General features: G+C 41.2%; 1 protein-coding gene across 1 annotated transcript in view; it reads right to left on the minus strand.

The window, feature by feature from the left end:
• The window catches only part of LOC139759025 (transmembrane protein 62-like), a 163,448-nt gene that overhangs the window by 127,404 nt on the left and 10,822 nt on the right, over positions 1-25,222 (minus strand). The window contains exons 3-4 of the mRNA XM_071680919.1: positions 21,056-21,167; positions 8,573-8,710 (exon numbers count right to left, since the gene is read on the minus strand). Of these exons, the coding sequence (XP_071537020.1) occupies positions 8,573-8,710; positions 21,056-21,167 (250 nt within the window). The remainder of the gene's footprint in view (positions 1-8,572; positions 8,711-21,055; positions 21,168-25,222) is intronic.

Below are 25,222 nucleotides of genomic sequence, written 5' to 3' on the forward strand. Positions count from 1 at the left end.
CGCAAATATACATACCTACACAGCTTTCCATGGTTTACCCCAGACGCTTCACATGCCCTGATTCAATCCACTGACAGCACGTCAACCCCGGTATACCACATCGATCCAATTCACTCTATTCCTTGCCCTCCTTTCACCCTCCTGCATGTTCAGGCCCCGATCACACAAAATCTTTTTCACTCCATCTTTCCACCTCCAATTTGGTCTCCCACTTCTCCTCGTTCCCTCCACCTCCGACACATATATCCTCTTGGTCAATCTTTCCTCACTCATTCTCTCCATGTGACCAAACCATTTCAAAACACCTTCTTCTGCTCTCTCAACCACACTCTATTTATTTCCACACATCTCTCTTACCCTTACATTACTTACTCGATCAAACCACCTCACACCACATATTGTCCTCAAACATCTCATTTCCAGCACATCCACCCTCCTGAGCACAACTCTATCCATAGCCCACGCCTCGCAACCATACAACATTGTTGGAACCACTATGCCTTCAAACATACCCATTTTTGCTCTCCGAGATAATGTTCTCGACTTCCAAACATTCTTCAAGGCTCCCAGAATTTTCGCCCCCTCCCCCACCCTATGATTCACTTCCGCTTCCATGGTTCCATCCGCTTCCAGATCCACTCCCAGATATCTAAAACACTTTACTTTCTCCAGTTTTTCTCCATTCAAACTTACCTCCCAATTGACTTGACCCTCAACCCTACTGTACCTAATAACCTTGCTCTTATTCACATTTACTCTTAACTTTCTTCTTTCACACACTTTACCAAACTCAGTCACCAGCTTCTGCAGTTTCTTACATGAATCAGCCACCAGCGCTGTATCATCAGCGAACAACAACTGACCCACTTCCCAAGCTCTCTCATCCCCAACAGACTTCATACTAGCCATTCTTTCCAAAACTCTTGCATTCACCTCCCTAACAACCCCATCCATAAACAAATCAAACAACCATGGAGACATCACACACCCCTGTCGCAAACCTACATTCACTGAGAACCAATCACTTTCCTCTCTTTCTACACGTACACATGCCTTACATCCTCGATAAAAACTTTTCACTGCTTCTAACAACTTGCCTCCCACACCATATATTCTTAAAACCTTCCACAGAGCATCTCTATCAACTCTATCATATGCCTTCACCAGATCCATAAATGCTACATACAAATCCATTTGTTTTTCTAAGTATTTCTTACATACATTCTTCAAACCAAACACCTGATCCACACATCCTCTACCACTGCTGAAACCACACTGCTCTTCCCCAATCTGATGCTCTGTACATGCCTTCACCCTCTCAATCAATACCCTCCCATATAATTTACCAGGAATACTCAACAAACTTATACCTCTGTAATTTGAGCACTCACTCTTATCCCCTTTGCCTTTGTACAATGGCACTATGCAAGCATTCCGCCAATCCTCAGGCACCTCACCATGAATCATACATACATCAAATAACCTTACCAACCAGTCAACAATACAGTCACCCCCTTTTTTAATAAATTCCACTGCAATACCATCATTTATATTTACATTCATTACACTTGATCGCCATTTCCCTCATCAGCGAGGCAGCACCAGAACGAGCCATCCTCTCATGTCACATATATATACAAAATGCACCTACACATACATATACATACATATGCATATCAACATATACAAATATACATACATATACATACACAGACATAAACATATATATACATACACAGACATATACATATATATATATTTTTTTTTTTGCTTTGTCGCTGTCTCCCGCGTTTGCAAGGTAGCGCAAAGAAACAGACGAAAGAAATGGCCCAACCCCCCCCCATACACATGTATAAACATACGTCCACACACGCAAATATACATACCTACACAGCTTTCCATGGTTTACCCCAAACACTTCACATGCCCTGATTCAATCCACTGACAGCACGTCAACCCCGGTATACCACATCGATCCAATTCACTCTATTCCTTGCCCTCCTTTCACCCTCCTGCATGTTCAGGCCCCTGATCACTCAAAATCTTTTTCACTCCATCTTTCCACCTCCAATTTGGTCTCCCACTTCTCCTCGTTCCCTCCGACACATATATCCTCTTGGTCAATCTTTCCTCGCTCATTCTCTCCATGTGCCCAAACCATTTCAAAACACCCTCTTCTGCTCTCTCAACCACGCTCTTTTTATTTCCACACATCTCTCTTACCCTTACGTTACTTACTCGATCAAACCACCTCACACCACACATTGTCCTCAAACATCTCATTTCCAGCACATCCATCCTCCTGAGCACAACTCTATCCATAGCCCATGCCTCGCAACCATACAACATTGTTGGAACCACTATTCCTTCAAACATACCCATCTTTGCTTTCCGAGATAATGTTCTCGACTTCCACACATTCTTCAAGGCTCCCAGGATTTTCGCCCCCTCCCCCACCCTATGATCCACTTCCGCTTCCATGGTTCCATCCGCTGCCAGATCCACTCCCAGATATCTAAAACACTTTACTTCCTCCAGTTTTTCTCCATTCAAACTTACCTCCCAATTGACTTGACCCTCAACCCTACTGTACCTAATAACCTTGCTCTTATTCACATTTACTCTTAACTTTCTTCTTTCACACACTTTACCAAACTCAGTCACCAGCTTCTGCAGTTTCTCACATGAATCAGCCACCAGCGCTGTATCATCAGCAAACAACAACTGACTCACTTCCCAAGCTCTCTCATTCCCAACAGACTTCATACTAGCCCCTCTTTCGAAAACTCTTGCATTCACCTCCCTAACAACCCCATCCATAAACAAATTAAACAGCCATGGAGACATCACACACCCCTGCCGCAAACCTACATTCACTGAGAACCAATCACTTTCCTCTCCTCCTACACATACACATGCCTTACATCCTCGATAAAAACATAAAAACAGACGAAAGAAATGGCCCAACCCCCCCCATACACATGTACATACACACGTCCACACACGCAAATATACATACCCACACAGCCCTCCACGGCCCACCCCGGACGCTCCACATGCCCTGATTCAATCCACTGACAGCACGTCAACCCCTGTATACCACATCGCTCCAATTCACTCTATTCCTTGCCCTCCTTTCACCCTCCTGCATGTTCAGGCCCCGATCACACAAAATCCTTTTCACTCCATCTTTCCACCTCCAATTTGGTCTCCCTCTTCTCCTCGTTCCCTTCACCTCCGACACATATATCCTCTTGGTCAATCTTTCCTCACTCATTCTCTCCATGTGCCCAAACCATCTCAAAACACCCTCTTCTGCTCTCTCAACCACGCTCTTTTTATTTCCACACATCTCTCTTACCCTTACGTTACTTACTCGATCAAACCACCTCACACCACACATTGTCCTCAAACATCTCATTTCCAGCACATCCATCCTCCTGCGAACAACTCTATCCATAGCCCACGCCTCGCAACCATACAACATTGTTGGAACTACTATTCCTTCAAACATACCCATTTTTGCTTTCCGGGATAATGTTCTCGACTTCCACACATTTTTCAAGGCTCCCAAAATTTTCGCCCCCTCCCCCACCCTATGATCCACTTCCGCTTCCATGGTTCCATCCGCTGACAGATCCACTCCCAGATATCTAAAACACTTCACTTCCTCCAGTTTTTCTCCATTCAAACTCACCTCCCAATTGACTTGACCCTCAACCCTACTGTACCTAATAACCTCACTTCCCAAGCTCTCTCATCCCCAACAGACTTCATACTTGCCCCTCTTTCCAAGACTCTTGCATTTACCTCCCTAACAACCCCATCCATAAACAAATTAAACAACCATGGAGACATCACACACCCCTGCCGCAAACCTACATTCACTGAGAACCAATCACTTTCCTCTCTTCCTACACGTACACACGCCTTACATCCTCGATAAAAACTTTTCACTGCTTCTAACAACTTGCCTCCCACACCATATATTCTTAATACCTTCCACAGAGCATCTCTATCAACTCTATCATATGCCTTCTCCAGATCCATAAATGCTACATACAAATCCATTTGCTTTTCTAAGTATTTCTCACATACATTCTTCAAAGCAAACACCTGATCCACACATCCTCTACCATATTCATACTTGCTTGCCAACAGCCATTCCTGGTGCCACCATCTGCATCAGCAAAAGAGCAACAGGAAAACAAACAAAAAAGTCCACATTTGCTCACACTCAGTCTCTAGCTGTCATGTGTAATGCCTCTAAACCACAGCTCCCTATCCACATCCAGGCCCCACAGACCTTTCCATGGTTTACCCGAGATGTTTCACATGCTCTTGTTCAGTCCACTGACAGCACATCAACCTCAGTACACCACATCATCCCCATTCACTCTATTCCTTTCAGACCTCTCATCCTCCAGTAAGTTCAGGCCCCAATCTCTCCAAATCTTTTCCACTCCATCCTTCCATCTCCAATTTGGTCTCACACTTCTCCTTGTTCCCTCCACCTCTGACACATAAATCCTCTTCGTCAACCTTTCCTCACTCATTCTCTCCATATGTCCACACCATTTCAACACACCCACCTCTGCTCTCTCAACCACACTTTATATTACCACAAAGCTCTCTTACCCTTTCATTGCTTACTCGATCAAACCAACTCACACCACATATTGTCCTCAGACATTTCATTTCCAACAAATTCACCCTCCACCATACAACCCTATCTATGACCCATGCCTTGCAACCATATAATATTGTTAGAACTACTATTCCCTCAAACATTCCCATTTTTGCTCTCCAAGATAACATTCTCTCTTTCCACTTCTTCATTGCTCCAAGAATCTTCACCCCTGCCCCCACCCTATGACTCACTTCAGCTTCCATGGTTCCATTCACTGCCAAATCCACTCCCATATATCTAAAACACTTCACTTCCTCCAGTTTTTCTCCATTCAAATCTACATCCCAACTAACTTGTCCCTCAACCCTGCTGAACTGAATAACTTTGCTCTTATTCAAATTTACTCTCAACTTTCTCCTTTCAAACACTTTTCCAAACTCAGTCACCAACTTGTGCAGTTTCTCACTCAAATCAGCCACCAGTGCCTGTATCAACAGCAAACAATAAGTGATTCCCTTCCCAGGCCCTCTTATCCCCAACAGACTGCATACTCGCCCTTCTCTCCAAAACTCTTGTATTCACTTCAGTTACTACCCCATCCATAAACAAACTGAACAACCATGGGGACATACACAACCCTGCCACAGACCAACCTTCACTGAGAACCAACTGAACAACCATGGGGACATCACACACCCCTGCCACAGACCAACCTTCACAGAGAACCAATCACTCTCCTCTCTTCCTACTCGTACACATGCCTTACACCCTTGAAAAAATTTCTCTGCTTCTAGCAGCTTACCTCCCACACCATTCATTCTTCAGACCTTCCGCAAAGCATCTACATCAACCCTATCATATGCCTTCTCCAGATTCATAAATGCTACGTACAAATCCATCTGTTTTTCTAAGTATTTCTCACATATGTTCTTCAAAGTAAACACCTGATCCACACATCCTCTACCACTTCTGAAACCACATTGCTCCTACCCAATCTGATGCTCTGTACATGCTTTCACCCTCTCAATCAATACCTTCCCATACAATTTTCCAGGAATACTCAACAAACTTATGCCTCTGTAGTTTGAACACTCACCTTATCCTCTTTGCCTTTGCAAAATGGCACTAGACATGCGTTCTCCTAATCCTCAGGCACTTCACCATGATCCGAACATATACTGAATATCCCTACTAACCAATCAGTAACACAGTCACCCCCTTTCTTCACAAATTCAACTGCAATACCATTCAAACCCACTGCCCTGCTGGCTTTCATCTTCCACAAGGCTTTCACCACTTCTCTCTTCACCAAACCATTCTTCCTGACTCTCTTACTTCACAACCATCCCGACCAAAACATCCTACATCTGCCACTCTATCATCAGACACATTCAACAGTCTAAATACTCACTCCATCTCCTCCTCACTTCATCACTAACTGCTATCACTTTCCCCCTTCACCAATGTTCCCATTCGTTCTCTCGCTTTATGCACATTATTTACCTCCTTCCAAAACATCTTTTTATCCTCCCTGAAGTTTAATAATACTCTACCACCCCAACTCTAATTTGCCCTCTTTTTCAATTCTTGCACGTTCCTCTTGACTTCTTGCCACTTTCTCTTATACATCTCCCAGTCATATGCACTCCTTCCTTATTAGTATCATTCAAATGCCTCTCTTTTCTCTTTTATCAACAACTTTATTTCTTCATCCCATCACTCACTTCCATTCTAATCTGCTCACATCCTCTCCTCCTGTTTTCTAATTTTCCAAAAGAAGGAACAGAGAATGGGGCCAAGTGAGGATATTTCTTCTAAGGCTCAGTCCTCTATTCTTAACGCTACCTTGCTAATGTGGGAAATGGCGAATATGTATGAAAAAAACTAATAATAATAATAATATCTATCATCTATTATACTTTGTCACTGTCTCCTGCGTTAGCAAGGTAGTGCAAGGAAACAGACAAAAGAATGGCCCAACCCACCCACATACACATGTATATACATAAACGTCCACACATGCACATATACATACCTATACATTTCAACGTATACATACATATATATACACAGACATATACATATATACACATGTACATATTCATACATGCTGCCTTCATCCATTCCTGCCGCCACCCCGCCACACATGAAATGGCACCCCCTACGTGTGTGCGAGGTAGTGCTAGGAAAGACAATAAGGCCACAATCGTTCACATTCAGTCTCTAGCTGTCATGTGTAATGCACCGAAACCACAGCTCCCCTTCCACATCAAGGCCCCACAAAACTTTCCATGGTTTACCCCAGACACTTCACATACCCTGGTTCAATCCACTGACAGCACATCAACCCCGGTATACCACACTGTTCCAGTTTACTCTATTCCTTGCACGCCTCTATTCCTAAGATAGTTCCACAATGTATCCTGTGGTTCATTCTGACAGTGCCATATACCCTGGCTGAGCCTACTGACAACATTTCATCTTCTATATAACAAATCTATTCGAATAATTCAATCCCATGCTCACAAATTACCCTCCTAATTGTTCATGCTCCAATACTCGAAAGTTTCCTTTATTCCATCCCTCCATCACCTTCTTGGTTTCCCCCTTCCCATTCTTCCCTCCAATTCTGACTAGTTGATCTAAGTCAGTCTTTCTTTGCTCAGTCAGTCTTTCTTTGCTCATCTATGTGTCCAAAACATTTCAGCATAACCTGATCAGCTTCCCCAATCAGACTGTGCCTACAACCACACCTCTCTCTAATACTAGGGGTCCCCAAACTACAACATCCATACTTATAAACGAGCTCCAAAAAGCAGTATCTAATTCCTAGTCTAACACACAACCAATCACTCATACTAACAAACCATGGAACTACTTATATGTGCATCTTTTTTTATCAAGTGAGCTTAATTTGATGTTCTAATAACCATATTTACTACAGATTACAATATCTAACACATTACTACAGTCAGATATAGGTATTTATGCTAATTTCATGCACTGCTTCTATTTTCAGAGTTAAAAGAATACAACTTGCAAAGAGGTAGGAACATAACATGTTTGTGTCAGGGATCCCCTGTACTATCATTCCTTAAGTGATCTACCTGCCTGACACTTGGCAAATACCTCAGACACTTCCTTTCCAACACACCCACTCTTTTCCTTTCTTTTGCATTCAAGGTCATGGTACATCTATAAAATACTGCTGGAACCACTAAACCAGTTTTTTTAAACCCTAATAAGCAGTAACATCTCCTCCCAAATGCTCTTTAACCCTTTCACTACAGTGTTCCTAATATCCACATCACACACTGTGTGCCAGAGATTCTCAGGTATTCTAAAGAAATATCCACATGTTCATTACCACAATTACCTATTATTACAATTACCAGGAAGATAAGTTTCTGAATAAAATTAGATCTAACCCAAACTGGTTAAACTAAATCCTTACTATTTGATACTGCTCCACTGCCAGGTGTGTGAGGTATGCCAGGAGTACTGTAAGGCATGTGTAGTGAGATATGTGGTAATTTGGAAGTGTCACAGGCCTGATTATCTTGCTACATGGTTGCTGAATCCAAAAAACAAGCATGTACTGGCTTCATATGTTTTGTGATAGGTTGATAAAGGTGAATTCCCATACAAACACCACATTTTGGGTAATATTTCAACCCCCAGCAAGCAAGTGTTCTTCCAGATACTTAAAAGGCTCTGACAATATGTGGAAAATTTTCATAATCATGAGAGTTAGTGCAGCAAGAATAAATGTTACAAACATTAAGAAAATGACAAAGTATAAGTGACATAATGACAGGAAACTGATGATGCATATTGGTAGGTACCATACCAAAAGCAATGCTACATAGGGCAAACAATAAAGATTATGAAAGATCAGAATTAATCATATTAGATTACAAAACACTCAAATACATATATTACCATGATTTCCTCTAATATCAAGCCAAACTGTCTTGTTCAGTACCCCCGTTGAATGCAGAATATCACTGTATGTGGCCCATTCCTCAATGTACTGCTGAGAACCTAGCATATCAGCATTTTTGGCATCAGTTAAGTCACCTGCAGGATAACAAGCAAATAAACAGTAGTTGGCAAAATAATTACACATCCAGGAGACATCTTTCACTTTAGCATTACTAATCTACAGATTATTCATATAAGGAGATGATTATATATATGAAGAAAGTTTTCCTAATGTTAATATTCACTTATGGTCCTTTGGAATTCACTCAAGCCTAACTACAACAAACTAAAGTGAAAAAAACTGTTTTAACGTTAAAGTCAAAATAAAATATCATTGATTCTAAAACTGTATCTCAATCTACAAACACAAACTTTCCCTCCATCTCTCACATAAGAATTGACAAAATATAATTCACATGATTTTTTATCCTTAATCACAAATTTTCTTTATTCCTGGAGACAAAAGAATAAGAACACTAACCATGTATCACCAACATGCTCACATGTTGTATGAGGTAGCTATAAGGGGCAGGAGCAGGGGAGAAGCAAGAAGCTATCCCCAACTTGTATTATCATTTTCAAAAACTATAAACGAAGGAAACAGCCAAGCAAGGATTTCTCCTCAAAAGGCTCAGGCTCGGGTGTTTGAATATGCATAGATGTAACCAGAATAAGCAAAAGGGAGACATGGGTACCATGTGTAATAAGAGGATCCTACTTGCTCTGGCTCTGAATGAAACAAAGTTGAAGGGGAAGGGGTACTAATGGTTTAGGAATGTTCAAGGGATAAAGTGTGGGTCATTATGGAGGAGCTGTGGAACTGCGTTACAGGTTGTAAGGAAGTGAGTTTAAGACTGATGCTGGTTGGAATGAAAGTAAATTATGACGGATGGTTGATGTTAGCCCTCAGACATCTGGCAGTAAGTGAAAAGAAACAGAAGCTTAAGAGTGCTTTGCCAATTTTGATGCAAGGGTTAGAATCTTCAGGCTATCAGATCTGAATGTAGAATGGCGGATGTGGCAGTTGACAGTACAATTAGGGGGCATGGGTCACACAGTGTAAATGAATATGGAGAACAGTTCCTGAATTATGTGCTAAAAAAGAAGAGAAGATTGGGAATACTTGGTTTAAATACTTAAGAATAAAAGGGGAAGAAAGTAAGTACAAAAGTGAATAGAGTTAGGATCACTAAGCATTATTTGATTATGTGCTAACTGACAGGAGTGCAAAGAAGACTGATGCATGTGGATGTGCTGAGAAGGGCAGTGGGTGGAATGTCTGGTCGTTTCTTGGTGGAGGCCAATGCGAAAGATTAATGTGTTTTTAGGAAAAGAGAAAATGACTTGTGCAAAAGATGTGGTGAAAGTGAGTGAGCTTGGAAAACAGGCTTGTGTGCAGAGATACCATGGGAAACAATGAAAATCAACAAAGAATGAAAGTAAATGAAATATGGGGAGTAGGAGAGGATTTGAAGGAATCTAGAGAAGAAGTGCCTACACCTATGCATTAACATGTGGCATGCCTAAGGTGGGATCTGGGTGTACAAGAAGGGCAGTGAATGATGGGAGGAGAAAGTTAAACTGTTAATGAAAGAGAAAACAGTGTTGTGTGGATGGCATCAGCAAAGCAGGAGTAAGAGTGATGGAGATGCAGGACGTGAAGTGAGGAGGTGAAGAGAAAGGTACAGGAGCTGAAAAAGAGGACACATGAAGGATGGGGTGAGAGTACTGATAAACTTCAGGGAATAGGAAAAGGTTTTGGAAGTTTTTGGAAGGAGGTGAACAGTGTCAGGAGAGCTAAAGAATAAAAGGTAACAGGAATAAGGAAAATAGATGAGAAAGTGGAAACAGGAAAAGGTGAAAAGAAGATGAGGGTGGATGTGTTGGAAATGAAATACTTGAGGACAATTTGTGGTATGAGGCAGGTTTATCACAAGGAATGACAATGCAATGGACAAGTCTGGCAGTAAGTGTAGTCTGATTGTGATAATTGTTCAGGGTCTACTGAAATGGTTTGGACATCAAGAGCATAAGTAAAGAAAGACTGACTAGGAGGATATATGTCTAAAGCAGAGGGAGGAAAGAGAATTGATAAACCAAGATGTAAAGATGGAGTTAGGGAGGTTTTGGGGTATCAGGGCCTGGACATTCATGAGAGTGAAATACATGCATGGTATAGGAGTAGTATTGATGTGGTATACAAAGGAACTTGCTGTCAATGGGCTGAACCAAGGCATGTGAAGCAGTCTAGGTAAACCATAGAATAGTTTGTAGCCCTAACTCTGGATGTGTTATACATGACGGCTAGAGAGTGAACGTATGGAAATAAGGGAGAAGCAATAGCATATAAAAAACTAAAAGTAACACATAAAATCAACAATGCTATGCCTGTTTCTTCCACCATCCAATGGCATGATCTCACCTTGTACATCTCACAGCCAGCTAGCAATTGGTCTCACTCATGTTCAGTTTTACAAAGTAAAAATTAACCAAACCCACGAGTTTTAACAGCAGAGATTTCTAGAATCTAAAGCAAGATTTGGAAACTGCAAGTCAACTGGCATACAGGAGGGTAGACAATCACTTATGAGCACTAGATCTGAAAGTAAATCCTATGCTGCATACCAGTGATGATAATACTAATGTGTGTAAAATCAATTTCTAACTGAAAATTATGCTTTTGCAATGTCTACAGAAAGTTCTGCAGGCACTGGTCCTCCCACTAACAGAGTCAGTATAAGTGAACATGCTGTTTAATGAATGCATCAACTTCCCTCAGCAAGTCAAATGGCTAAGAAGTGGAATTAATTCTAAAGTGATAAACTTTGCAAAGAGAAGTTTTTCTAATGCTTGTTATCTGTCCTAGCATCACCAAGATGACACCTGGTCTAAAGACACTATGTAACATTGAGTAAAATTTTTGGAAAGGCCTATGGATGTTTATATAATTGGCAAGCTTCTTTCATGAAAACATGGCTGCAAAAGAGAATTTGTTCCTTAAACACTTGGATCTTCACAGAAACCTCAGAAGATGATTTGATGGTAAAAGGTAATTACTTTACTGTACCTTCCCAAGGGATAGTACTTGTTTAACTGTTGCATGAAAGTGTATGGTGTTACTGAACTATGCCTGCCTGTGGTTACACTGCACAGGAAGTCACCTTCATGAGGTTGTATCAGTGTCTGCTGATGTAATGGAGTACAGTCTCATCAAAGAACTTCTTACTCCAAAGGAATCCTTATTTCACTGCTACTGAAAGTAGAACAACCTTGGAGCTGCAGGTGCTCCTTGAGAAGGGCTCCCAGAGTAACATCAGGCTTCTTTCAAGACATTTTATAAAAAGATAAAGTAAATGTTGTACGTCCATCATATCACAGTAAAGCAACAGAATCATTCTTAATCCCCCCCCCCAAATAAACTCAAGAAACTTAAACTAGGTTGGTTATATATAATAATAATTATAAAAAAAAATTCATACATGTTTGCTATTTCCCGATGAAGAAATGGCCTCATTCACTCACATCCAATCTCTAAATGTCATGTTTAATGTGCCATAACCAGAGCCTCCTATCCAAAATCAGGTCCCAGAGACTTTTCCATGGTTTCTCCCAATCATTGCCCTCATTCAGCCCACTAACAGCATGTCATCCCCAGTAAACCACATTGCTCCAATTTGCCTTCTCCCTTTTTCCTCGTTCTCTCCGCTTATAAGTATGCCCTCTTAGTCATTCTTTTCTCACTCATGTATGATATGCCATAACCAGAGCCTTCTATCCCAAATCAGGTCCCAAAGACTTTTCCATGGTTTCTCCCAATCATTGCCCTCATTCAGCCCACTAACAGCATGTCATCCCCAGTAAACCACATTGCTCCAATTTGCCTTCTCCCTTTTTCCTCGTTCTCTCCGCTTATAAGTATGCCCTCTTAGTCATTCTTTTCTCACTCATGTATGATATGCCATAACCAGAGCCTTCTATCCCAAATCAGGTCCCAAAGACTTTTCCATGGTTTCTTCCAATCATTGCCCTCATTCAGCCCACTGACAGACTGTCATCTCATGTAAACCACATTGCTCCAATTTGCCTTTACCCCTTTTCCTCATTCTCTCCACTTATGATAAGTATGCCCTCTTAGTAATTCTATTCTCACTCATCTTCTCCAGTTCCAAACCATTTCAGCACACCTCCTTCAGCTCTCTCATACATACTCCCCTTACTACCCCAATCCTCACTTATCCCCATCATTTTTTATTTGATCAACCCTTCTTACACCAAAGAATGTCCTCAAACATATCATTTCCAATACAGTCACCCCTATCCTATACATTTTTGTCTGAGGTCTCCTCCTCTCATCCAGACAGTACCAAGAGATAACTATACTATCATACATACCCATCAATGCCCTTAAAGAAAGTGACCTCTCTTTCCACACATTCCTCAATACACCCAAGACCTTCTCTCCTTTAACCACTTCATTGCTTACTTTACCTCCCATGATTCCACTCGCTATTATATCCACTCCTAGATATCTAAAATACTCTGCTACCTTTAAGTTCACCAATCAAACTCATACTCCACATAACCTCTCTCTCGTTGCTAACCTGGCTTTTATTCACATTTACTCAACTTTCTCCTTTCACACACTCTCCCAAATTCAGGCACCAGCATATGCAGTGCTGTTTCATCAATAAACAACAACTGACTCACCTCCCAGGCCTCCCTAGCAGACTCCATCCCTGCTTCTCTCTCCAACACCCTTGCATTCACCTCACTCATAAACAACTTAAACAGCCACACTGTGATATCATATACCCCTGCCACAGCCCTACTTTCACATGGAACTGCTCATCCACTCATACACATGCCTCACTCTCTTGATAAAATCTCCTCACTGCTTCTAATAATATTTCATGTATATAATCGTTGCTTCCCACGTCAGCGAGGCAGTGCCAGGAAATATACAAATAATGGCCCATCCACTCATATACACATTATATATACATACAATAATAATAATAATAATAATAATAATAATAATAATAATAATAATAATAATAATAATAACAGATTGGGGAAGAGCAGTGTGGTTTCAGAAGTGGTAGAGGATGTGTGGATCAGGTGTTTGCTTTGAAGAATGTATGTGAGAAATACTTAGAAAAGCAAATGGATTTGTATGTAGCATTTATGGATCTGGAGAAGGCATATGATAGAGTTGATAGAGATGCTCTGTGGAAAGTATTAAGAATATATGGTGTGGGAGGCAAGTTGTTAGAAGCAGTGAAAAGTTTTTATCGAGGATGTAAGGCATGTGTACGTGTAGGAAGAGAGGAAAGTGATTGGTTCTCAGTGAATGTAGGTTTGCGGCAGGGGTGTGTGATGTCTCCATGGTTGTTTAATTTGTTTATGGATGGGGTTGTTAGGGAGGTGAATGCAAGAGTTTTGGAAAGAGGGGCAAGTATGAAGTCTGTTGGGGATGAGAGAGCTTGGGAAGTGAGTCAGTTGTTGTTCGCTGATGATACAGCGCTGGTGACTGATTCATGTGAGAAACTGCAGAAGCTGGTGACTGAGTTTGGTAAAGTGTGTGGAAGAAAGTTAAGAGTAAATGTGAATAAGAGCAAGGTTATTAGGTACAGTAGGGTTGAGGGTCAAGTCAATTGGGAGGTGAGTTTGAATGGAGAAAAACTGGAGGAAGTGAAGTGTTTTAGATATCTGGGAGTGGATCTGGCAGCGGATGGAACCATGAAAGCGGAAGTGGATCATAGGGTGGGGGAGGGGGCAAAAATTCTGGGAGCCTTGAAGAATGTGTGGAAGTCGAGAACATTATCTCGGAAAGCAAAAATGGGTATGTTTGAAGGAATAGTGGTTCCAACAATGTTGTATGGTTGCGAGGCGTGGGCTATGGATAGAGTTGTGCGCAGGAGGATGGATGTGCTGGAAATGAGATGTTTGAGGACAATGTGTGGTGTGAGGTGGTTTGATCGAGTAAGTAACGTAAGGGTAAGAGAGATGTGTGGAAATAAAAAGAGCGTGGTTGAGAGAGCAGAAGAGGGTGTTTTGAAATGGTTTGGGCACATGGAGAGAATGAGTGAGGAAAGATTGACCAAGAGGATATATGTGTCAGAGGTGGAGGGAATGAGGAGAAGAGGGAGACCAAATTGGAGGTGGAAAGATGGAGTGAAAAAGATTTTGTGTGATCGGGGCCTGAACATGAAGGAGGGTGAAAGGAGGGCAAGGAATAGAGTGAATTGGAGCGATGTGGTATATCGGGGTTGACGTGCTGTCAGCGGTTTGAATCAAGGCATGTGAAGCGTCTGGGGTAAACCATGGAAAGCTGTGTAGGTATGTATATTTGCGTGTGTGGACGTATGAATATACATGTGTATGGGGAGGGTTGGGCCATTTCTTTCGTCTGTTTCCTTGCGCTACCTCGCAAACGCGGGAGACAGCGGCAAAAAAAAAAAAATAATAATAACAATAATAATAATAATAATGATAATAATAATAATAATAATCTCACCTTTGCATTCAAATCACCCATCACTATAACCTATTCTCATGCATCAAAACTGCTAACACACTCACTCAACTGCTCCAAAAACACTTGCCTCTCATGATCTTTCTTCTCATGCCCAGGTGCATAGGCACTAATAATCACCAGTCTCTCTCCATCCACTTTCAGTTTTACCCATATCAATCTAGAGCTTACTTTCTTACACTCTATCACATACTCCCACCACTCCTGTTTCAGTAGTGCTACTCCTTCCATTGTTCTTGTCCTCTCACCAACCCCTGACTTTGCTCCCAAAACATTCCAAAACCACTCTTTCCCTTTACCCTTGAGCTTCGTTTCACTCAGAACCAAAACATCCAGGGCTCCTTTCCTCAAACATACTACTTATCTATCCTTTTTTCTCATCTTGGTTATATCCACACACATTTAGACATCCCAATCTGAGCCTCTGAGGAGGATGAGCACTCCCTGCATGACTCCTTCTTCTGTTTCCCCTTTTGGAAAGTTAAAATACAAGGAGGGGAGGGTTTCTAGCCCCCCATTTCCGTCCCCTTTAGTCGCCTTCTATGACACGTGAGGAATGCATGGGAAGTATTCTTTCTCCACTATCCCCAGGGATATGGCAGTTGAGGGAATAATTGGTGCACATGGGGTGTTCAGTGTTGTAAATTGAAATGGTGAAGAGCTTGTAGATTTTTTGTGCTGAAAAAGGACTGGTGATTGGGAATACCTGGTTTAGAAAGACAGATATACATAAGTATATGAATGTAAGGAGGAGAGATGGCCAGAGAGCATTACTGGATTGCGTGTTACTTGATAGGCACGTGGAAGACAGACTTTTGAATATTAATGTGCTGAGAGGTGCAATTGAAGGAATGTCTGATCATTATCTTGGGGAGGTGAAGGTGAAGATTTGTAGAGGTTTTCAGAAAAGAAGAAAGAATGTTGGGGTGAAGACAGTGGTGAGAGTAAATGAGCTTGGGAAGGAGACTTGTGTGAGGAAGTACCAGGAGAGACTGAGTGCAGAATGGAAAAAGGTGAGAGCAAAGGACATACGGGGAGTGGGGAAGCAGTGATGGTTTGCGCAAAAGATGCTTGTGGCATGAGAAGCATGGGAGGTGGGCAGATTAGAAAGGGTAGTGAGTGATGGGATGAAGAAGTAAGATTATCAGCGAAAGAGAAGAGAGAGGCATTTGGATGATTTTTGCAGGAAAATAGTGCAAATGACTGGGAGATGCATAAGAGAAAGAGGCAAGAGGTCAAGAAAAAGGTGCAAGAGGTTAAAAAGAAGGCAAATGAGAGTTGGGGTGAGAGAGTATCATTAAATTTCAGGGAGAATAAAAATATGTTTTGGAAGGAGGTAAATAAAGTACATAAGACAAGAGAACAAATGGGAACATTGGTGAAAGGGGCTAATGGGGAGGTAATAACAAATAGTGGTGATGTGAGAAGGAGATGGAGTGAGTATTTTGAAGGTTTGTCGAATGCGTTAGATGACAGAGAGGCAGATATAGTGTCTTTTGGTTGAGGTGGTGTGCGAAGTGAGAGGGTCAAGGAGAATGGTTTGGTAAACAGAGAAGAGGTAGTGAAAGCTTTGCCTAAGATGAAAGCTGGCAAGGCGGTGGGTTTGGAAGGTATTGCAGAGGAATTCATTAAAAAAAGGGGATGACTGTGTTGTTGACTGGTTGGTGAGGATATTCAGTGTATGTATGGCTCATGGTGAAGTGCCTAAGGATTGGCAGAATGCATGCACAGTGCCATTGTACAAAGGCAAAGGGGATAAAGGTGAGTGTTCATATCATAAAGGCATAAGTTTGAGTATTCCTGGGAAATTATATGGCAGGGTATTAATTGAGAGGGTGAAGGCATGTACAGAGCATCAGACTGGGAAATTACAGTGTGGTTTCAGAAGTGGTAGAGGATGTTTGGATCAGGTGCTTGCTTTGAAGAATGTATGTGAGAAATACTGAGAAAAACAAATGGATTTGTATGTAGCATTTATGGATCTGGAGAAGGCACATGATAGAGTTGATAGAGATGCTCTGTGGAAGGTATTAAGAGTGTATGGTGTGGGAAGCAAGTTGCTAGAAGCCGTGAAAAGTTCTTATTGAGGATGTAAGGCATGTGTACAAGTAGGAAGAGAGGAAAGTGATTGGTTCCCAGTAAATGTTGGTCTGCAGCAGGGATGCGTGATGTCTCCATGGTTGTTTAATTTGCTTATGGATGGGGTTGTTAGGGAGGTGAATGCATGAGTTTTGGAGAGAGGGGCAAATATGCAGTCTGTTGTGGATGAGACGGCTTGGGAAGTGAGTCAGTTGTTATTCACTGATGATACAGCACTGGTAGCTGATTCGGGTGAGAAACTGCAGAAGCTGGTGACTGAGTTTGGTAAAATGTGTGAAAGAAGAAAGTTGAGAGTAAATGTGAATAAGAGCAAGGTTATCAGGTACAGTAGGGTTGAGGAACAAGTCAACTGGGAGGTAAGTTTGAATGGAGAAAAACTCAAGGAAGTGAAGTGTTTTAGATATCTGGGAGTGGATTTGGAAGCACATGGAACCATGGAAGCGGAAGTGAGTCCCAGGGTGGGGGAGGGGGCAAAGGATCTGGGAGTGTTGAAGAATGTGTGGAAGGCGAGAACGTTATCTCGGAGAGCAAAAATGGGTATGTTTGAAGGAATAGTGGTTCCAACAATGTTATATGGTTGCGAGGCATGGGCTATAGATAGGGTTGGTTGTGTGGAAGAGGGTGGATGTGATGAAATAAGATGTTTGTGGACAATCTGTGGTGTGAGGTGGTTTGATCAAGTAAGTAACGAAAGGGTAAGAGAGATGTGTGGTAATAAAAAGAGTATGGTTGAGAGAGCAGAAGAGGGTGTATTGAAATGGTCTGGTCACATGGCGAGAATGAGTGAGGAAAGATTGACAAAGAGGATATATGTGTCAGAAGCGGAGGGAACGAGGAGAAGTGGGAGACCAAACTGAAGGTGGAGAGATGGAAGTGAAAGAGATTTTGAGTGATCAGGGCCTGAACAAGCGGGAGGGTGAAAGGCGTACAAGGAATGGAGTGAATTGGAACAACGTGGTATACCTGGGGTCGACATGCTGTTACTGGATGAAACCAGGGCATGTGAAGCATCTGGTGGTAAACCAGGAAAAGTTTTGTAGGGCCTGGATGTGGGAAGGGAGCTGTAGTTTTGGTGCATTATATATGACAGCAGGAGACTGAGTGTGAACGAATGTGGCCTTTGTTGTCTTTTCCTAGCACATGGCGAGAATGAGTGAGGAAAGATTGACAAAGAGGATATATGTGTCAGAAGCGGAGGGAACGAGGAGAAGTGGGAGACCAAACTGAAGGTGGAGAGATGGGAGTGAAAAAGATTTTGAGTGATCAGGGCCTGAACAAGCAGGAGGGTGAAAGGCGTGCAAGGAATGGAGTGAATTGGACCAACGTGGTATTCCAGGGTCGACATGCTGTTACTGGAGTAAACCAGGGCATGTGAAGCATCTGAGGTAAACCAGGAAAAGTTTTATGGGGCCTGGATGTGGGAAGGGTGCTGTAGTTTTGGTGCATTATATATGACAGCAGGAGACTGAGAGTAGAAGAGGGTGTTTTGAAATGGTTTGGTCACATGGAGAGAATGAGTGAGGAAAGACTGACAAAGAGGATATATGTGTCAGAGGTGAAGGGAACGAGGAGAAGTGGGAGACCAAATTGGAGGTGGAAAGATGGAGTGAAAAAGATTTTGAGTGATTGGGGCCTGAACATGCAGGAGGGTGAAAGGTGTGCAAGGAATAGAGTGAATTGGAACGATGTGGTATAACGGGATCGACGTGCTGTCAATGGATTGAACCAGGGCATGTGAAGTGTCTGGGGTAAACCATGGAAAGTTTTGTGGGGCCTGGATGTGGAAAGGGAGCTGTGGTTTCGGTGCATTATACATGACAGCTAGAGACTGAGTGTGAATGAATGTGGCCTTTGTTGTCTTTTCCCAGCACTACCTCGCGCACTTGTGGGGGAGGGGGCTGTCATTTTATGTGTCACAGGGTGGCGAAGGGAATAAATAAGAGCAGACAGTATGAATTATGTACATGTGTATATATGTATATGTCTGTGTGTGTATATATATGTATACGTTGAGATGTATAAGTATGTATATGTTCGTGTGTGGACGTGTATGTATATACATGCGTGTATGGGTGGGTTGGGCCATTCTTTCATCTGTTTCTTTGCGCTACCTTGCTAATGCTGGAGACAGTGACATAGTATAATAAATAAATAGCAAAACTATCTATACAAGTCCCTGTTTCCACCAGGCTACTGGTATGGAGTACTTTTATTCCAAGCCCTGTAAAAGTAAGAACAGTGCCTTGGCAGCTGGGTGTAAAAGCTATTCAATCAATGACTTCAAATCATCTGTCATAAAAATAGCAAAAATGGTGAAGGGATCATAACCTATCATAGGTGATATAAAGTATTAAGAAAGGAATGAAAGCAAATGTACACTACCTCTCTTGTCAAGCCTGTATCTGCTAAAACATTATGTCATGACCCAAACAAATATGAATAGTTTTCACGTAGTGACATTAGTAACTAGAGTTAATGCAAGTCCCTTATTAAGTATCTTACCCTCAACTTCATGCCTGCTTATTTTCGTTGGCAAGAACCTTATAATTTTTGCTCTACGGTAAGGAAAAATCATAGGCATGAACAGATATTTCCTTCAAAATTGAAAATTGTGTCATTTTTCCCTACTCTTCTGTCAGCATACTGCACATAGTGCTTTAATATTCATAGTCTTCTTTACGTTAAGCATCCATTATAAATCATTTTAGTGAGTCAAATTTTCACATCCAACAAGCGTCCATTCAAGTACACGGGTATAGTAAACTACAGTATCTGATAGTAAGTCACAATGAAGTTCCTAATCAAAAGTTTTCTTGAAATTTAAACGTTAATCTAGCTACCCTGGTAATGCTGTGGTCAAATCCATAGGCAGAAAGAAATGCCAATGATGACCCCACAGAATCTCTCTTTGGTTTGTGAATGAATACTTTAATCATATACATATATCAACTTTGATTATCCCTGGGGATAGGGGATGAAGAATACTTCCCACATATTCCCTGCGTGTCGTAGAAGGCGACTAAAAGGGGAGGGAGCGGGGGGCTGGAAATCCTCACCTCTTTTTTTTTTTTAATTTTCCAAAAGAAGGAACAGAGTGGGGCCAGGTGAGGATATTCCACAAAGGCCCAGTCCTCTGTTCTTACCGCTACCTCGCTAACGCGGAAAATGGTGAATAGTTTAAAAGAAAGAAAGATATCAACTTTGAGTGCATGGTAAATAATCTAACAATGCTATAGTAATGTGGATAAGTTTTAAGTTCATATGAGAGCTGTAAGGCAATTTTCATATACTAATACTATTCTATTAATCTTCATTCCCAAGTACAAAATGTAGAATGAGCTGTATACAGCATCTAAGTTCACTCAAGAATATTTTCAAATTAAGTGAATAAAATCATCCAAAGTACTTAATCTTCCACACAGCACATCAGCTTCATTCATCAATTAAGGATAATCTCCCCACTCACACCCAATCCTCACACAAAGAGCCCCCATTGCAAACTATACAGGAAATTCCTCTAGCACCCATTGTGCAAATATCTCTAGTCTCAAGACAATGCTTCCACTTTATGTATCCATCTCTTTTGTTGTCTAACTCTTCTTTTCTGGAACTGCAAACTTCACATTCAGAGGAAGAAGACTGACATCATGGACTGAATAAACCTCTGTACTTTCATTACAATGTGAAAGCCCCTGCAAGTAAACATAGTGAAAACAGTGGTAACCTCATACAACACTAGAACAACTTCATTGAAACGTTACATAAATGCTAAAGTCATGAGACAAAAAGAATATTTTCTCACTAACCAGAAGCAAGGACAACTGCAGGTTTGATAGCTGATACAGTAGAAAAGGAAAACTCTCGAAACTGTGTTGCTCTTGAGGGATCTTGAAAGACACTGAGATGTAGATCAGATATCTATAATTGAATTAAAAAATTTGGTTAATCTTCTGACTTCAAAGTGCTGTAAAAAAATTTCAAAAATATGTTTTCATCTGACCTGTTATTCCTTCACTCAACAATAACAAAACATCCCAAAGGAAGCATAAGTAATATGAATCTTCTGAAGCTGGATAAGCTAAGATGAAGAATACTAATGCTTGAGAACCTTGTTCCAAGAGTATATCTTGATGAATGTCTAAATCCTCCCATACTTGTTTAATATCTAAGGAACTCTAGAACATCTTTTCAAAGACTGCACTTGAATCCATTAAACATCATCTAAAACTATAACTCATTAACAAGCCCCAATGTAAACAGTATAGTGAACCCCTTTATTTTATCAAATCACTCAATCCATATATAAACAACTATGATACATCTCAAAATGAATAATGGAGCAGAAAGGATGTATAAATCCTCTCAAACACCATCATACTACAAATCAGAGGGAAACATCTCCATCAATATGATTTTCCTGTTCTCAGGTTTGAGGCATAATTCAAACAAAACATCTAAGGGAAAGGGTGAAATCAATTCCACCCACATTTAACAATTTACACCTATATATCTAAGCAAATTATTTTGGCAGAGTATAACGAACCATTTAAAGCAAATCACTTTGGCTGCCATCATGACTTGGTGGAAAATAACAATAACAGACAAAAAACAATGACCTTAATACTTTGAAAATAAGAATGATGAGCTGCAAATTCTTCCCTCAGAACATAAACCATCCATGGAAATCTTTATTATTCCTCTAAGCTTTAAATCTCCTACATTTCATTAAAACCTAGACCTGTTTTTTCCATAAACCAACTGCAAAAAGGAAAGTAATGCTTCAACTAATTTCAATTGTTTTGATGGTTCACTGATAATTTGTTTTACAAAATGAAAGGCTATTGGGGCCTAGTTGTCAAAGGAGGCTGTGGTTTTGGTATATCATACATGACAGCTAGAAAATGGATGTGAAGAAATAAGGCCATTTCTTCGTCAGTTCCTGGTGCTACCTCGCTCATGCGGGAAATGGGGAACAATGACAAAAGAAACAACAAATGTCAGCGCAAACTTCAGAAAATTAAAATCCATTGAAGACTGTAAAATGGTAGAATGCCCTCAATGCCCAAAAGAAAACTAAACATCAAGTAACTAGAGATAACTAAAGTTGCTTTTCATATACTAGCTTCATTAATTAATGTAATCCATTTCAACTTTCAAACAAATTTTTTACCCAACTGCTTCTGCTTTAGCAAGGTTGCATCATCAACTAACATAAAACAGCCTAATTTGCACACAGACACTCTCTAGCTGTCATGTATAATGTAATGAAACCAGAGCCTTTCATGCACAGCAAAGCCCAGACTATTCCATGCTTTACATTGACTGCTACATATGCCTTTGCTCAGCCTACTGACAGCACATCCCCCACCCAATATACATACTGATCCATTTTATTCAACTCTATGCACACCTCATTCTCCTGAATATTCAGGTCCCGGTATATCAGAGTTTCCTTAACTTTATCTTTCCATCTCCTTGCTCTTCCCTTCTCCTTTCCTCCTTCAACCTCTCACATAAAGATCCTCTTGTCAAGCTTTGTTTGCTCATCCTCTGCAACAAAACACACTTTTCTCTTACATTGACATTTCAGCCCTTGTGTTTCCATCCACAGCCACATCCACTCCCAACTACCTACAGCATTCCACTTCCTCTCGTTGTCCTCTTTCAAAATTACACTGAAAGTATGCTGCTCCATCTCCCTTCTGCACACCATTATCTTACTTTCTTCAAATGCATTCAAAACTTTAACACACTCTCCCATACTCTGTTAGCAGCTTCTGGAGTTTCTTACGGGAGTCTCTCACCAGATCCATTTCATCTGCAAACAGCAACTGATTCACCTCCCATGCCCCCAACTCCTAGCTTACCACAGACCAATCCTTCACTATAAGACCCTTGCATTCACCTCCCTCACCATGCTGTTCCTATCACTACATGACCTCATACCCTCTAAGGCTGTACTACACTCAAGTGTAAGGATAGGATGGATTCCTTTGAAGCAAGTTCTTTATTGAGACTCTACTCCCTCTCGCTAACTGACAATGAAACAGCCTTAAGCAGGTGCAATCCAAGTATAGGTACTTCAGAATCTGGGAAAGGTCTTAAGCTGCCACATATCAGCCTTGAAAGCCATTTTGAAGCAAATAAAGGCCAACAATGCCATACAGCCATAAAGGTTGCACTTAGTTCACTGCACTCATTCAAAATAGGTGACCAATCCATTTCACATCATAATGAAGGTGCCCCAGGTCAAAGGCGGCAGAATCCAAGGGCACCAAAGCCTGGGTGATGAAAGTCCGACAAAGGCCACTCTTCGAGTTCCAGACTTACTATAGCTTCATGTACCATCTAAGATGCCCTTCATTATGTGTGTAGCTACTTCAAAATTTGGGCATGATTTTAAGTGCCTGCACACTGGTCTTGAGGCCCATGCTGAGGCCACCAGGGGCCATCAAATGCCACTCCATTTTTGAAAATTGCACTTATTCTAAACAGGCAATTTAGGAGCCTCAAATCATAGCAAAGATATCTCAGGATCAAAGGCAGGAACCAAGGGTACCAGAGCCTGGACTTAAAAGCCATGTCCAATTTTAAAGATTCAAACTTACTACAGCTTTATGCTGTACCAAAAGGCCCCAGACCTCTGGTGTGATTAATTCAGAATTTGGGCAAGGGTGTAAGCTATGGCATGCTGGCCTATAAGGCCACCCCATCCTTACAGATTCCAGTCAGTTTACTGCATTCACTCATAATAGGTAACCTGGCAGCCTGAATCATAGTAAAGGAAACTGTGGATCAAAGGAACGATTCAGGGGGTACCAGAGCCTGATCTTCAAGCCAACAAAGGCCACCTTTCAAGGTTCAGACTTACTACTTCTTTATGGTATTCATTCAAATCAGAAGTGACCACACATTTCATTTTTTCTAGTCAATCTTGAAGACCAACAAAGGCTATTTTCATTTAATCTTTTTTATAAATATTTTTTCCCTATATCAACAGGTAACTCAGCTGTCACCTAATACTTTCTTCCTGCTATTTGAATTTCTGCAGTACTACAGAGGCTTACAACAATAAAATCAAAACACCAGAGCTCATGATGCATTTTCCTTAAAGTAACTTGGTTACAACTAAAAAAATGATGGGAAGGGGTGGGTCATGTCCTGAGCATAGACAGGAGGGTGTGACTCATGTTTGTCTGGGGAGTTCAGTTTATGATGGGTGTATATCTGGTAGGTTGGAGTTTAAGACTGAGTTGGGAGATTGGATGTTTAGTGCTTGTTTAGGTTATTTCAGCTTGTATGTGTTTTGCTGGTGCTATAATGCTTGGGGGTGGGGAGATCTGTAAGTAGAGGCTACTCAAGTGTAAGGCAGAGGTAAGCTTTTTATTTCTACTTAAGAGTTGGATGTAAGTTAAAGCGTGGTTTGGGTAGGAGTGGGGGGGACTAGTGCTGTTGCATAGAATTGAGTGCTATGCATACTGAGGTGGGACTATACTTGGAGAATCTGTTTCATTGTGTAGGTGTTGAGTATGTTGTTGAGTATTTGTGGTTGTAATGCAGCCAGAGACTGTTCTGAATGCATTATTCTGTGTGGCTTTCAGCTTTGTTGTATTTGGTTTTGAAAACATGGAAGACCAGGCAGGTGAGGCATAGTTTAAAGTAGAGTGGATGAACTGTTTGTATAGGATACTGAAAGACTCATTTTCTTGTCTAAATACGGTGCCAGTCAGTGATGTGAGGGCATTTAGTTTGCATGATGCTTTTGTGATGAAGTTGTTGATGTGGGAAATGAATGTAATGTGTGTGTCATATGTGATGCCAAGAATGGTTTGTTCTTTGTTCCATAGGAGTGACTGTCCATTCAAGATGACTGGAGGACCTATGCTGGATTAGTGTCTGTCTGGGGTTACAAAAGTGACTGAAGACATCAGTGGAGATGGAGGCATACTGTTCTTGGTGAGCCACTATTCTAA

The sequence above is a fragment of the Panulirus ornatus genome, chromosome 32, assembly GCF_036320965.1.
Source record: "Panulirus ornatus isolate Po-2019 chromosome 32, ASM3632096v1, whole genome shotgun sequence".
NCBI lineage: Eukaryota > Metazoa > Arthropoda > Malacostraca > Decapoda > Palinuridae > Panulirus > Panulirus ornatus.